At 34.8% G+C, this 15013-nt stretch overlaps 1 protein-coding gene across 9 annotated transcripts in view; it reads left to right on the plus strand.

Moving 5' to 3' along the window:
- The window catches only part of LRRFIP2 (LRR binding FLII interacting protein 2), a 59742-nt gene that overhangs the window by 13802 nt on the left and 30927 nt on the right, over window positions 1–15013 (plus strand). For all 9 annotated transcript variants that reach the window (XM_026843887.1, XM_026843891.1, XM_026843890.1 and 6 more), the window contains exon 3: window positions 6213–6299. In XM_026843887.1, the coding sequence (XP_026699688.1) occupies window positions 6213–6299 (87 nt within the window). The remainder of the gene's footprint in view (window positions 1–6212; window positions 6300–15013) is intronic.

A 15013-nucleotide genomic window follows, 5' to 3' on the forward strand; every position in this document is an offset into this window, starting at 1 on the left:
TTGTTTAACAAAGAACTAAGTAAAAATTGAAGTTCATATTCTCAAGGTTATGTTCGCAGTCTATGCTGGATACAGCTGATAAGATCTCGAGATCTGTTTTTCCTATGGTATTGTATGGAGAGTCTGCTTATAAAGCTGTTTTGTGGACCAGAGTATCTTAAGCTGACAACTGCATCACTGCTTTGCTTGTCTTTGTAATTTACAGACAAGTTGTTGTGTTCATTTTAAATGTCCAGCAGTAACCTGTCATCACCAGGCATCTGTTAACGATTACTTGAGACCTCTTTCTCCAAGACCAGCCCTATATGCAAGAGCAGAGGTTTCAGTTACTTCTGCGTTCTTACATTAACTTCAGTTCAAACTCAGATACAATGAACATCGTGCCAGAAAGTGAGAAGAGTCTGAATTTTGTCACCTCACCAGCCTCAACCTGAGAAACAGCAGTTTGAATCAGGGTTTACCTTTTATATCCTTTCTTTTTATGCTTGCATCAGCAACCCTTCCATTCTTCAGGGCTGAATAATTCTAGATGACAAAGAACTAGAACTTATGGACAACAATTGCATCACGATTCACTTGACTCCCTCCTTGTAGCATCTTTTTTTGTATTTTTTCAGGAACTGTTCTCATAGTTCTGTTTTCATTGAATAGCAGGAGCCTGGAAACACTTTATCAGTTTGTCATGAGAGAGAATAGAGATTTGTGTGGATTTAAAATTCACTGTGTAGTTGCTCAAACTTTGGGTATAGTGCAGTTGTTCTTACTTTGGTCAAAAATGTCATGTTACTTAATTGCCAGGGTAGAAAAAGCCAAAAGTTCAATATTTTAAAATGCATGAAGGCTATATCATGAATTTTAAGAGAGTTAACAACATAGTCTGTCATACTGATTTTTTTCAAAGTTCAGTACATGTTTCTCTCTTCATACAGCTTCAGCTTTTCTTAAGAAAACAAAATCCCAGAGAACACCCTGAGTTTGTAGATGCTCTACAGAGTTTGTAGATGCTTGATGATTTTTGAATTTGTATTTTACGAGACCACTTAAATATTTAAATCAGCTATTTCTACTTTCAGTAATAATTCAGAATTTTGCTTGTTGTTGTTTTTTGATAATGGTTAAAGATATTTTATAGGAGATAAAGTATTTAGAGATTTTTGTAATCTATATATGATCTGTATAATAAATGGAAAAAGAATAAGTTACATCAGAAATAAGTGATCCTAAAACTTTAAGTCATGTAAACCTTAAGACTTTGTTGTTTATAGTGTTTTCTTTGTAGGCAACTAGAGAAAAGAGCGGGCACATCAGAAATAAGTGGAAGGAAGATATTTCTGAGGAGGTATAAGAAATGCATTTGGCACAGGAATGATGGTATTGCTTTGAGTCCGTGAGACAGTAAGGATATGCGGAGTCTGAAAAGTGTGGAAATGAGAATACAGAAGAAAATGAGCAACAGAAGAGAGAAATAATGCATGTTCACTTAAGTGATGAAGTAAACTTTATATTGCAGTGTGTAGTAGTGTATTAAGGAATAGGGTGAACGCTGTTAACATGCTCATCCTGATGCTCTGCTGGAGCTGGCAGAATGTCCTTCCCTCTGTTCTGTCCAACACCCGGTGGCAGAAGGGCAGCCAGGTACCAATGGCGGGGCACCTGGTGGAAGACAGAAAACCTTACTGGCCTGGGCCTCTTGCCTTGGAAGCTGTGTGAGTGTAAATGCTGTGTATCTCTTGACAGAGGAATGAGTTGTATGTATTGTAGCCCCTGATGACAAAATAATTCTGAGTTTTCAATGTAAAGCATTTGTATTTTTTCAGAAGTGAATAACATCTTGCAATATAGGCTATATTTTATCCTTATGAAGCTTTTATGCTGAATCTGTGATAATGAATCACCTTCTCCACAACATGAGAAATAAAATGCTATTGCTTTCTAGTGAATTCCTTCTTGCAAGTGCAGGGAAGGAGAAAGATGCCTGTGTACACTATGGAGACAGATGTTATGCTTCTCCTTGCCAACATGTATGGAAACTTCTACCATATCAATTCAATGTACAATTCTCACCTTGGTGAAGAACTTGATCATGGCTGTGAAGAGACTGAGAAAAAATGCATCAGAAAGGAGAGATTCCAGACTCAAATCTTTACAAAGGCATTCAAATAAAAATATGGTCTTTTTCCCTTTCTCCTTTCTTTTTTGCCAAAAATATATTGGATTTAACTGAAGAACTAGATATTATCCTTGGAAGTTGGTTTGAAAGCTTTTCAGAAGATTGTGGTAGACTATGTATTTAAAAAAAAAATTTTAAAAATGGAGTAAGCAGAGATGGTGTTCTCAGTGACTCTAAGTAGTTTTAGTAATTGTTTTTAGGTGAAAATGAGGAAACTGACCTTGTCACCTGTAATCAAAGGAGAACATTCTCGTTACCCCCATGTTCACTAAACGTATTCAATAAAATAACCTCATCAAAGTGAGTGCTGTTTCAAGGTAGTAGCTTAACTGCTTAAAACCAGCCAGAATCATCATATTCTTCTAGAATGAAATGCTGTTTCTGCAGGTGCAAGGAAATATTACTACTTTTCTGTTGCATGTAATGCTTTTTTGGTACCTATTTTGAAATGAGAAGTCCAGAACTCAGCAGAAAACAGATGAGTTTGTTACTCGGAGCAGAGCTAATACCCCCAAAAATGCAGATACAGCATTTGGTTTAAAAATCACATATTTTCCTTAGGGTAGAATGTAGAAGAAAAGGAATAGTATGTGTGTTCTTATTAAAAAAAAAAAAATCACAGATTTAGTTATAAATGAATCCTTTATTAATCCGTCCTTTTTTCCTGTCCAAACAAAATCTTGAGGGCCTCTTCCATGTGTTTCTTTCTACCCAATCTCTTTTGTTACGAAGATTTTTCTCTGTAGTCTTCTGTTTCCTTTCTTGATTTTCCCTGAATGAATTCCATGCAAAATTGCTGTATCTATATCTAATGGCTCCTATTTGCCCTCCAGAATATATAACCAAACCATTTCTTTCCATTTTAGCCACCAGTGTAAGTGTATTGGTAAGGCTCTAACAAGTTTGGATACCTCCTATCTTATTTGCAGTTGAACTGTTCAAGAAAATTTAGCTATCACATTTCTTTTTAGAAATGGGAAGTTCCCTTTAGAAACTGCTAAAATAAAGTATCAGATTTGCTAGATCTTGGGCAATCCACAGTTTAATTTTTACTTCAGGAAAATATGTCATCTTTCTTAAGAAGCTGTACTTCTAAATAGATGGTACTGTAATATATCTTTACTGTAAACATATTTTGTCTAGTCTAAAGACTGTATAGAGAACAATGAACAATGAAACTGAAATCAAGGCTGTAGTAGCCAATCTGAGGTTTTCTAAGACTGGAATCTGTTTAATGAAAGCTGTAGAAAGTAACCTGGACTGAATCCCAAGCTCCTACATCACTATTCCATGCTTGTATTTGGAATGTTCTTCAATTCCAATACTAATTTAATTAGAAAAGCATTATAACATGACTGTCTGTGCTTTTGTTGTTTGTTTTTTTTTTCCAAAAAATAAGTAGTCTAGATTTTTCTGTGCTGCTTCTATAGTCCCGACAGCTTAATCTTTTCAATTTGGTTCTTTATCCAAAGCTGTTGTGGCACTGTATTTCCCTTAGCAGATATTTAAAGCTTTATTTCAACATAGCTGAAGAATTTAATTTGTGAAGAGTTTGTTGGAGGAAATCTGTCTCACAACTTTCATAGGCTTCCTTCAGTAACACAGTACAGTGAACAGCACCCAGGAAGAAAACAACATCCTTTTGAATTATGGCTACTTCTTCATTGATGTTAATCTTGAATTTTGATTATGTAGTTATCAAGATTCGTATGAGTGCTCTATTAATAACATGAGGTCTGCGCTCTGAGCAGACATTCTTTATTCTGCTGAAAATAAAAAATGATGCAGTATGATGGCCTGTCAGATGGTAACGTGATTTGTCTCTTGCTCTGAGGCTTGGTGAAGGAAGCCTGAGAACCACACTTTCGGTTAACTTGCAAACTTCTCTGTCTTTTTGAAATAGTGTACTTTTTAGAGGAATCTATTAATTCAGATTAATAATTAATGTGATACCAAACCATTTTTTTCTAACAATTTTCTTCAATTTCAGGCACCTATTTGATGACAAATATTTGTAGAATTTTCCAGTATTTTATCAATGGTTTAGTAAATTGAAAGAACTGGAGTTTCCCCTGTACTGCAGAAATGTGAAAGTTTAGGTCTCTGGCTGTAGGACTAGGAGAGAATGATGAAATGTGAATTCCTTTTTAGTGTGAATCAGTAAAAGAATGAACTTTCTTTAACAATGAAGTGTTGCCAAAATCTAAGGGCTAGATGCATACATCTGCTGATCTATAGACCCAGCTGAACCCAAACATTATCAGCTGTTTGAATCCTTTCTCCTGGGCTACATATGTATCTATGTGAAAGTTTGTGTGCCACAGAGCTGTTATTACAGACAATTACAGAGTAGGGCTGCAAGCGAGAAAAGACTTCCGGTTGCATGGGAATTCCCTTGCTTTTCTTGTGTGCTGTCATCAGGTAGGAATTAAAATAGCTTTATGCAGCTCTGAAAAACGATTACATCGTGGCAGTCAAGAGTGCTGACACAGACTTGGAATCATTTCATCGGAGTATGCAAAATATAGAAAATCAGTCTTAATGAGTCATTTGAAGACAAACACAAACTATTTTAAGTAAAGTTATAACATGTTTGTCTGTCTTGTCATTATTTGGTAGATATTTTTGTACCTGTAGGTAAATCATTATTGAAACTCTGAGTTAAATACCCATTCCTTTTTCCTGAAGTGCAGTAAAAGATAGTTATTTGCAATTGTCATGAATTTTATAGGATACTGATGATTTACATGAACCTATGCTGTGATAGTGGCAAAACCAGAAAAATACCCCATCTTAACCAAAGGCAAAAGCCCATTGAATTTTACATTTTTAAGAAGTTCTATAAAATTAAGTGTTTTGGATGTTGGGAGTTACAAATTTTTGGCTGCTGGTGTTTCTCATGAATTTTTAATTAACCTTAGATAGACAACTGGAATTTTTGGTGGAAAAAACCTGTCTTCAGTGGTTTAATATTTCAAAAATTTAAGAGAAAATTTTCATCAACTCATTCAAACATGAAAAAATTGAGTTTGTGTTTTCCTCAACTATTAGCTTTATGTCAAAAATTATTACCTCGTGTAATTAACTGATTAAATCTGAGTTAGCATTTCAGATCTGAAAGATGGTGTGTTTCTGTTTTGGTTGAGGCTGGATAGAAGGTGGAAAAAATACATAGTTGTATCTGACAATACCCAGGTTTCACAAGCAGTACAGATGTAACAGCTTTTTGCCACTGAAAAGGGCAAGGTCTTGCTAGTGTTTGTCCTGCCTGTCCCTTTTGCTGGGTCTGGTGTTTATGAGATCTTGTACAAGCCACAGCAGGAAACTCGGAGAACTACTTTTTGTTTTTAACTTTCTGCTGTGGTAGTTAGTTATATTGACTTGGGCAGGTCCTGATTGCTGGAGCTGTGTCTGAGGAAGGTGGTGGGAGTATAAGGGATTGAATGGAAAGCTAGGAAAGTCCCTTTTTGGTGATGGTGAATGTTTGAGGTAGCTCCTCAGAAACTGTGAACTATTTCTTTCCTACATTTTGTCCAGTAATGGATTTTAGTTTGATTGCTGTTTGAAGAAATTCAACATCTAAGAGATGTTTGTTTTTTGACATAAATCCAAATGATAGCAGACCCTTTAAATACAACATGGACAGTAGTGGTTTAATATCTTTGTTTTGATCCTTTCTGTTGTTTTAATGTCTTTCTGTGGTCAAAGATTCTGCAGCTGCATACATGCCTGTTTAAATACTATTCATAGGCAAAGTCCTATTAAAGTCAGGAAGACATGAATTTTTAGATTTAGTGATAGTAATATTTCTGAACTCAGTTCTTTTACCAACATGTAATTCTTTTGACTAGTAATGATATCTGTAAAGAGTTATGTATATATCCTTTCTGAAACATTATTCTGAGAACCTTGATTTCTTTACTATTGATATATTGTGATGTTAGAATCCTAATGTGTTTTTGTGAAGAGATTGAGTATTCTATTCAAACCATTATGCAAAAAATGTGGTTTTTAACTTCTAGTGTTTTCAATTTGTTTGTAGGCAGAAGCCAGGCTTGCAGCCAAACGGGCAGCTCGAGCAGAAGCAAGAGATATACGTATGAGAGAGCTAGAGCGACAGCAAAAAGAGGTAGTGTAAATTATCATGAATTACTGCAAACCTTTACTAAAATTCTTAATGTATTTTATTTCTGTACTTGCATCAGATTTTGTACTTCGGTGTAATTCAGGTGCATGCTGATATTTTCAGCATCAGGCAACTGTTTTCTTCTGTCTCTTTCTCCATACACTCCTCTTTCCCCTCAGGTTGTATATCTAAAAGGATATCTTGTTTTGTATTTACATTCATTTTGACATGAAAGAAATGAACATTCATTTTGAACTTCCTTAATAGTTACGCTCATATTGTGGAAAAGAAATCGTCTATACAAAATAGACTATTAGTATTCTTGCTTTCAAATTAAAAATAGAACATTCAATGATTTTAAATTTTAGCTTTACAGGCAAAATCAAACGTTTGGATGTTTTACCTTTAACAACTGCAGTAAATCCAATGCTAGCAATCAAAGTTGGACAACGATTAATCTAAATGTTTAGATATTTAAAGGACTGAGGCTTTCTTATTATTGAATTTTAAATGAGCAGAAGAGAGAACATAATGACAATGTCCAGAACTCAGGCTCGTATAAATAATTTTGCATAGAGGGTAAGAGTTTTCAACTTATAAAGTGAAGTTTAATATTGCCTGGATTTGAATTACTAGATTTGTGGCTGAGTCAACTGGTGACTTTTGTGCTTTTATAAGAACAATAACTTAACACGTGGCATTTTCTTTGCCTGTTGTTGCTGTGCAAAAAGTCCATGCAAATATGGATAACTAGCAGCATAGCATAAATAGTAAACATGACTGTATCCGAAGTGTACACTGCCTAATGTATAGGATAAACAGCTATGAAAAAGTAAAATTATTTTGCTCAGGTTTCAGTGTATTTATAATATCTGGGTACTCTGGATATGTGACTTGAGATAGGCAGTTTTCAGTCAATTTCTTCCCATTTGGATTATACCAAAAGTATTCTGTTCACAAGAAATAGTTATTGTCAGGACCTTTATTAAAAAAAAACCCTAAATTAATAGAATTGGGGTAATATTTACATATACGGTTGTGTGTTGCTTCACACATTTCTCCTAAAAAATGTTTGCATTTCTTGAGCAAAAACCTTAGGAACCAGATTTTCAGTAGTCTTTATTTCATGGTTATTGCATTTGATTCAGGTTTTGACATAGCATGCAAAAGATGGAGAATTTGTTATTTATCACGATTACATTCAAATCTAAATGCTGATATTTGTGGTTTTTTTGCTGTGGTAATAAGTGCAATTTACAAAACGTTTTTCCCTCAATTTTATATGGTTCTTATTTTCCATAATTTCAGTTTTCTAACTGCTGTAGGTGTCTCATACTGAAGATTATATGGTGATTAATTTAGTTTTTTTTTTTCCAAATTTTTGATTTTTTTGATCAATCTTGGGTGATGACTAATCTATATTGTAAATGGTTTGTTTTTGTTTTTACATTCTGTAGTTTTCTCAGCATTCATATGATAGAAAATGGGCTCATATCCAGAAATGGATGGTAGGCTAAAACCATCTGTTGTGCATGTTTTTGCCACTCAGAGAACTAACAGGATTTGGAGGAAGTAATTTACTAATGGTTTGCTGTGTGTCATTTCAAAGTGTTTTATTACTGAAAACAATTACGTATAAACTATATATGGATGTGGATATGCAGGGTACTTTATGGCGGCAAAAGACAAACTATGAAGCGTGATGCTTTTCTTAAAATGAACTGGTTTTGTTTCCATCATGTGCTGGCTTACAGTCATGAACCTATTTAAAATAAATTCATTTCAGTCTAGGTAAACATCTTTTCAGTAGTGAATGTATTTATTTAAGTTAAATTCTGGAGTTTGGGGTTTTTACTTTTTTTTTTTTTTTTCCCCTTAGCAGACCTGCATTTGTTTCCTGTTTGAGAAACATAGTAAACACTTTTTTTTTTTTCCCGATGATTAAGTCACTTTTATGACTTAGAAAAACTAATTGTAAAAGATTAAAAAAAAAACCCCAACCAAACACAAGATTAAAAAAAAAAAACCAAACCCAAAAACTCACCCCATGAATCACTTACATCGTTTTATCCCTTGCCCCTTGTTTTCAATTAATAATGATAAAATATTTATTCATTTATTTAGATTAAATCCACTAAGTAGGAAGGAGTAGAGATAATTGAGTTACAATCTGAGAAAGCTGCTGTTCAGTTTATATTAAATTAGTGCAGTGTTTCTTTAGAGAGTCCCTCTCACAAACTTCATGTGCCTCTTAAAAACGCAAATGGAAAATGTGAGTTCCTTTTTATGTTTTTAGAGAAGTGTTCACTGTGTGAATGTTTTTGAATCAAGAAGACTGTGGTAATACATGCTGAGACTAACTATAATTTCAAATAGTTAAAACTACCATCACAGTTAATCAGCACGTATGCTGAGAAATCCTAGAACTGCCATTAGAATTTTATTTGCAAAAGTCGTGCTGACTTTATGTTGTCTCTTTTCCTAGCTTACATTTGTGTGTATGTTAGTTCTTGTGTCACAAAGAACAACATAGGTTTCTGTTGTCTCTTGGTAGCATGCACATTTGAATGCTTTTTTTCTGGAGAGCAAGGGTTTCCAAACTGTGGAACACAGGTTGCATTTGTAAGCGATCTCACTTTGAGCATCTGAGCAAATGAGCACTCCTTTCATGGATTGGGATTGTTGTAGATAAAGTGCATATTTCAAACTTAAATTCTTACAAATCAAGCTTGATAGCTACTAGCAGCAACTATCTGTTTGCAGTATGTACTACAGTACTTTATCCTTTGACCTGAATATGCCGAACACTTAACACTGGCTTTATATTTTCTGATGATATGTCAGGAAGAGACTTGTTACCCTAAGTAAATTACCTACAGAAATATGCAGAAAATGGTTTCAGCAGTCGAAGTTTTTGCATTATAGGAGCATATTATTAGCTGGGGTGTTACACTGCAGTTAAGAGGAATCTTAAATGAATAGCAAACTGCAAATATTAACAGGTATTTTGTCCATTTAAACCACGGGCACAAAGTATATTAAAATTGACAGTGATCTGACTATAATGTGTTGAAAAGTTATATAGTATAAATGTTATTTAAACCTCAAAGTAGACACTATCAAGAGGAAGACTAAAATGTCATTATGAAATGAACCTTTTTTCCCCCTCTTTGGGAAATTATTTCCTTGCAGAGTATTAACTAGGCCTCTTGAATAGTCACAAAATTATCTTAAACAACTTAATGTATCCAGTGATAACGTAGACAATAACGATGTGACCATAAACAGTATAAAAGCCAGCTTTAGACTTTAGATACCCATCTATGATCTGGAAGCTGAGCTTTTAATTCTAACTGGCTTACAATCTGTAGAATAGTTTGACATGTTGAAAACTGTAGGATGTGAGTCATTTAAAGAAGGATTCCTAGTTTTAGAGCCCTGTTGTAGCCTTCAAATTGGACAGTTTAAAATGAAAGTTATCCTTAACATGTGAGAATTTGAGAAGCTTATGGCATGTGAAACATTTTAATGTTTAATTTTAAATTAGTTGAATTTTTGTTCTGCTGCTTCTGACATATTCCTTTGTGTGAGCCAGAATGAACATTCTCTGATCTTTCAACATAACAGAAGATGTTAAGTGCCTTAGCTAGTTGTCTTCCCCCAAATTTTATGCAGACTTTATTATTTTTACTGTCACTGTAGAGGAGAACTACGTATAGAATTTATAATTGATCAATTAGCTTAAGAAGCTTTGTTCCTATAATAGAGGAGAAAATCTGAAATATGTATGAGGAACCTGAGAATGATCATCTCTATTAGGGCTAAAATAACTGCAAAATGTTCACAATCTGACTGTGGTAATTATATAGAAAATTTCTTACTAATGTAATTTTGTAAAGCTCTTTTTTTAACTTTCATTTCTTAATTTCAAAAATACCTTTTTTTTTTTCATTAATACAGTAATCAGAAGAAAGATTGACTACTGAACACAGATTATTAATTATATTAACCCACCCTTATTTATATCTCCTAATGTAGTGTGTTGGCATACTTACACAAATCAGGTGAAATTGCAGGTCTTCTGACTTGAATGAGTTCGCTTGGCACAATGGATTATTGAAAATAATACACAGCATTAAAAGTGATAACAGCATGCTGCTTGCTTTTACTTTGTCATCTCTTTGTTTATTGGGTTTTGGTTTTGTTTTTTTTTCACCCCTATGAACTAATTCTGCATTTCTTCTTTCTCAGGAAGATTCAGAGAGGGCCAGGTATTCTCACCGGTCCAGTCGACATTCTTATTTGGTTTGTGTTCAAACTGTATACTTTTTCCATCATAGACTTTTTTTTTTTTTTTAAAAAAAAAAAAACTTTAAGTCCTCCAAATACTAGCAGTTTTAGAGTCAGTATTTTAAGTCACATATAGTGTTAAAGTTCATCTGGTATTTTATTTTCATCAATGTTAACAAAGTAGTTTATATAATTAGATATTTGCATTTAAAAAGAATCTTTATTTTCACATTTTTCTTTGACTGTGTTTTTACTACACATACCTCATGCTTTTTTTCCTTTTCTACATATAGTTATTTACAGTATATTTTCATTGATGAAAATAAATAGGTGTTTGGAAATGTACGTAGTTCAACAATCTATTATTTGGAATAACATATTTAATGTCAAGTTTTAAGTGTCATCTTTTACTGTTATTCCAGTCTAATATAATTTATTTTTTAAAAAAAGCTGAATAATTGTACTTACTTAGGCTTCAGATATTGCCAACTAGTAAGAATTAATTGGCTTGTATTCAAATGATAGAGTATAAAGATGCCTACATAAGTTGTCAATTCTCTTACTACTGCTATGCATCATGATGTCTCTTGGTCAGATGTGAAGGTGATATTAATGAGCAAACACTGGTCTATTTTAGATGTCTAATGGAAAAAAAAAAGCACACCCCTCTTTTCCATTTTCTCTGACTCAGAAATTCTGCAAACAGGCAAATTTTATTTAATAAAGTAAATGCTACTGCTGACTCGGAGTCATCCTGAATCAGTGCCGCTTACTGCAGATGAGTAATACTGATTTGTCATTTTGGCTTTCATTCCAAACTGATGCTCCTCTGCCCATTGTTGTGTCTTTTCTTGAACTTTAAATATTATTGTGTTTCTATAATATTTGTGGAAGACTTAGTACTTTAGGATACAATTTGAAGAATTTGGTATGGTGCAGGGTTTTATTTCTTTGAGAATGTGGGTATATATTATTTGTTAGTGACAAAGACTTACCTGAATGATGTAAGGTATCAGAAAGACTGCTATAACAGAAGTATTTTTGTATTGTATAGGCTGTTCTGTATCTTTTACAGGTAATACATGGTGCTAAAGAATGGTTTTATTGATGTTTTGTAAACGTTTTCTGGTTTTAGTAGATCTCCCTAGAAATCATCAAATGTCATTGATCCAGATATATAGTCCAGGAGAGGCTCAAATTACTAAAACGGCTGGTTTTGTTTATTTTGGAAGGTGGAATAAGCAGCTGTTGCTTTGTGTAACTTAAAAAAAAAGTGGTTGTCACTAAGAGGTTTCAGCAATTAAATGTAGTCTTTGATTATTTTGTGTAACATTTTGCAAGTTCTCACGTTAAGTGTTTCTGCAGTTTATCACACAGACATCTTGCCAAATAAATCATTTAAATCAGGTACTGTTGACTACCTGCAAACAGTAAATGATTTATAGAAAAAGCATGTAAAACTGGCTAAGTGGTACCATTGTGGGTAACTTGTGGGCTGGTACAGGTTTGCCTTAACATACAGAATATTCTGAGATGGAGATTAAGTAATTTACCTTTGACTAAAGAATGTGCCTTTCAGTGAAGATTAACAGTTATCATTAGAGCCTATTAAAATTATTCTATATATTGATTTTTTTTTTTTTTTTCAATTTCATTCTTAAGAGTTCTTTGGATGTCAGTGGGTCTCACAGGAGCAGAGCAAGTACCTCCAGAAGGAGAGATGTGGTGGTGTGTAGCCTGGAAGGAGCATGATTTGATGTGTTCACATTGTAACATTTTCTGTGTCTACTTACCAAAGTAGTTTGCTGAAAGCATGTTTCTTTATAGAGAATGCTATTCATTGTACTGCTGCAATGATCGATGTAATTGAATACTTTGTGATAGCAAGTTTGAGGGCTCAAAGAGAGTGTGAAGTGATAAGTGTTCTGTCTTGAAGGTAACTTCAAGTTTGAAGAGAATTAGTCTCTCCAGTCTCTCTCTTCTAATGTCCCCAAAAGAGAAGTAAAATAAAGTGGCAGAGGTTGTGCATCAACTTTAATAGGTACAAAAATGTTGCTAGAAGTTATGGCAGGAAACTTTTTCTCAATTATGTTGTGATGTTAGTCTTACAGTTAAGGCTGGAATACAAACAGAAATTTTACTTTTTCAGAAATCGGTATTTCTGTATATTTTGTGGTATTCCTAGTTTAGGCAACTTATATATTTGTTAGTAGACTGTTAAACTGTTGATAGTTAAGTAAAGGTGTATGTTAAGCATTGTGATGATAATTATTATCTGAGGGATCTCTGATAGCAAGGTTGCTTATTGATAGGTAACAAAAAAACTGTTTTTAAAATAAATGGTTAAGTTTCTTAAAATTGATACAGTGTCCTATGGGTCCTGTATGGTAATACTTTTAGCAACACATTATTTGAGATAATATGAATACAAGATGAAATAATATTAACTAAACCTGGCCTATATTAATTTCTAAGCAAATATAAAATCTAAAACCAGGAAACTTTTGTTGTTAATTTGATGTCTAGAAGGAATTTTCAGATGTCTCGATAAGACAAGAAGAAATTACTGTAATCCTCTCAGTAGTTTTCATGTTGAAAATTACACTGGATAATACTCTAGCATGCTATTAATGTGTAATGTTCTCAAACCAGCTTCAATTTATGTTTTGTTTTGTGTTTAAGAAGGCTTAGGATGACACTAATTAACATTTTGGATTGTGCATTACCTACCAGAACAGCTAATTATACCTGTGAAGTTGTAAATGAACTGGAAAAAACAAGGCGGTTTTGAAAATCTTAACATTTGGTTGTTAAAAAAAAAAAAAGTATAAACTCCCCAAATTTTGCTCTTGTTGAGTGACAAGAAACATAGGGACACTGGCTAAGCTAACAAAACTGTTTTCATAAGTATAGTTGAGTTGCCAAATCTGGTAGACCAGCAGTTCTCTTTACACCCAGGTGGCTCTTTCATCCCACTGTTCCTCCTTTTTCACCCACTTCTTCCTTCTGAAAACACCTTTCTTCCTTGCCCCACTTTTGATTCACAGAATCATCTAGGTTGGAAAAGGCCCTGAAGATCATCCAGTCCAAACATTGACCTAATACTGACAGTTCCCAACTCCACCAGATCCCTCAGCGCTGGGTCAACCCGACTCTTCAAACCCTCCAGGGATGGGGACTCCCCCCCTGCCCTGGGCAGCCCATTCTAACCCATAATGACCTGTTCTGTAAAGAAACGCTTCCTAATATCCCGTCTAAACCTTCCCTGGTGCAGCTTAAGGCCATTCCCTCTTGGGCTGGCACTGGGTCCTTGGCTCAAGAGACTCATCCCCCCTCTCTGCACCCTCCTGGCAGGGAGTTGCAGAGGGCGATGAGGTCTCCCTTCAGCCGCCTCTTCTCCAGACTAAACTCCCCCAGTTCCCTCAGCCGCTCCCCATCAGACCTGTGCTTCAGACCCTGCAGCAGCTCCGTTGCCCTTCTCTGGACATGCTCGAGTCATTCAATGGCCTTTTTGTGGTGAGGGGCCCAAAACTGAACCCACTCATCAAAGGTGCGTCCTCACCAGTGCTGAGTACAGGGGTAAGATCCCTTCCCTGTCCCTGCTGGCCACACTGGTGCTGACACAAGCCAGGATGCCATTGGCCTTCTTGACCACCTGGGCACACTGCTGGCTCATGTTCATCCGGCTATCAATCAACACCCACTCTGACTGGCAAGGATTCCTCCCTTGGTCCCCAGATGCTGTTTCCCTGCATCCCGTAATGTCTTCCATGCCCTGTAGGCAGTAAGCTCTCTCTGTCTATAAGGTACCCTGGAGAGCCTTGACACGGTGATGGGTTTCACACCCCACAGCAGGGCTGACTAATGCTCCTTTGGGCAACTTTGCCTGGGTGGGGATGAGCCTTTTATCACATAACCCAACGAATACTGTCTCAGTTTAATGCAATCTACTTTATGAGACTACTTAATTATTTAAAAACCTGTTAGTAAAACCACATGAAATGTTTTACGTAACCTACTGCTGTTCAAAACTACCTCACTTTTCAGAAATTAGGATGCTGTTTGTGGGGGAAAAAAGAAAGTTTTTAATAAAAGTGTTCTGGACTCAGAATGCCCTTTAAATTAGATAAATGGCATTCCTTCACATATAAATTTTCACAATTCGTAGAATATGTTTTCTTGTAATTTCTTTTTAAGTCTTTTTAGTCATTCTTTGAAAAAAAGCAAATTTCCATGCCTTTTTTTAACTTTATTATTTTAATTTCATTTTCTTCAGTATGACAACGCTAAGGATAGATCTGCAAGATACTTGGTCCCTGTATGTTAACACTTTGCATGTCTTTGAGTGAAGACTGCTTTTATTTTTTGTTTTTAAGGTGTAATGACACTAGCCTCTCTGAATTACTGATTTTATAAAGTATATAAAT

The sequence above is a fragment of the Athene cunicularia genome (genome assembly GCF_003259725.1).
Source record: "Athene cunicularia isolate RWA chromosome 2 unlocalized genomic scaffold, athCun1 chr2_part2, whole genome shotgun sequence".
NCBI classification, from domain to species: domain Eukaryota; kingdom Metazoa; phylum Chordata; class Aves; order Strigiformes; family Strigidae; genus Athene; species Athene cunicularia.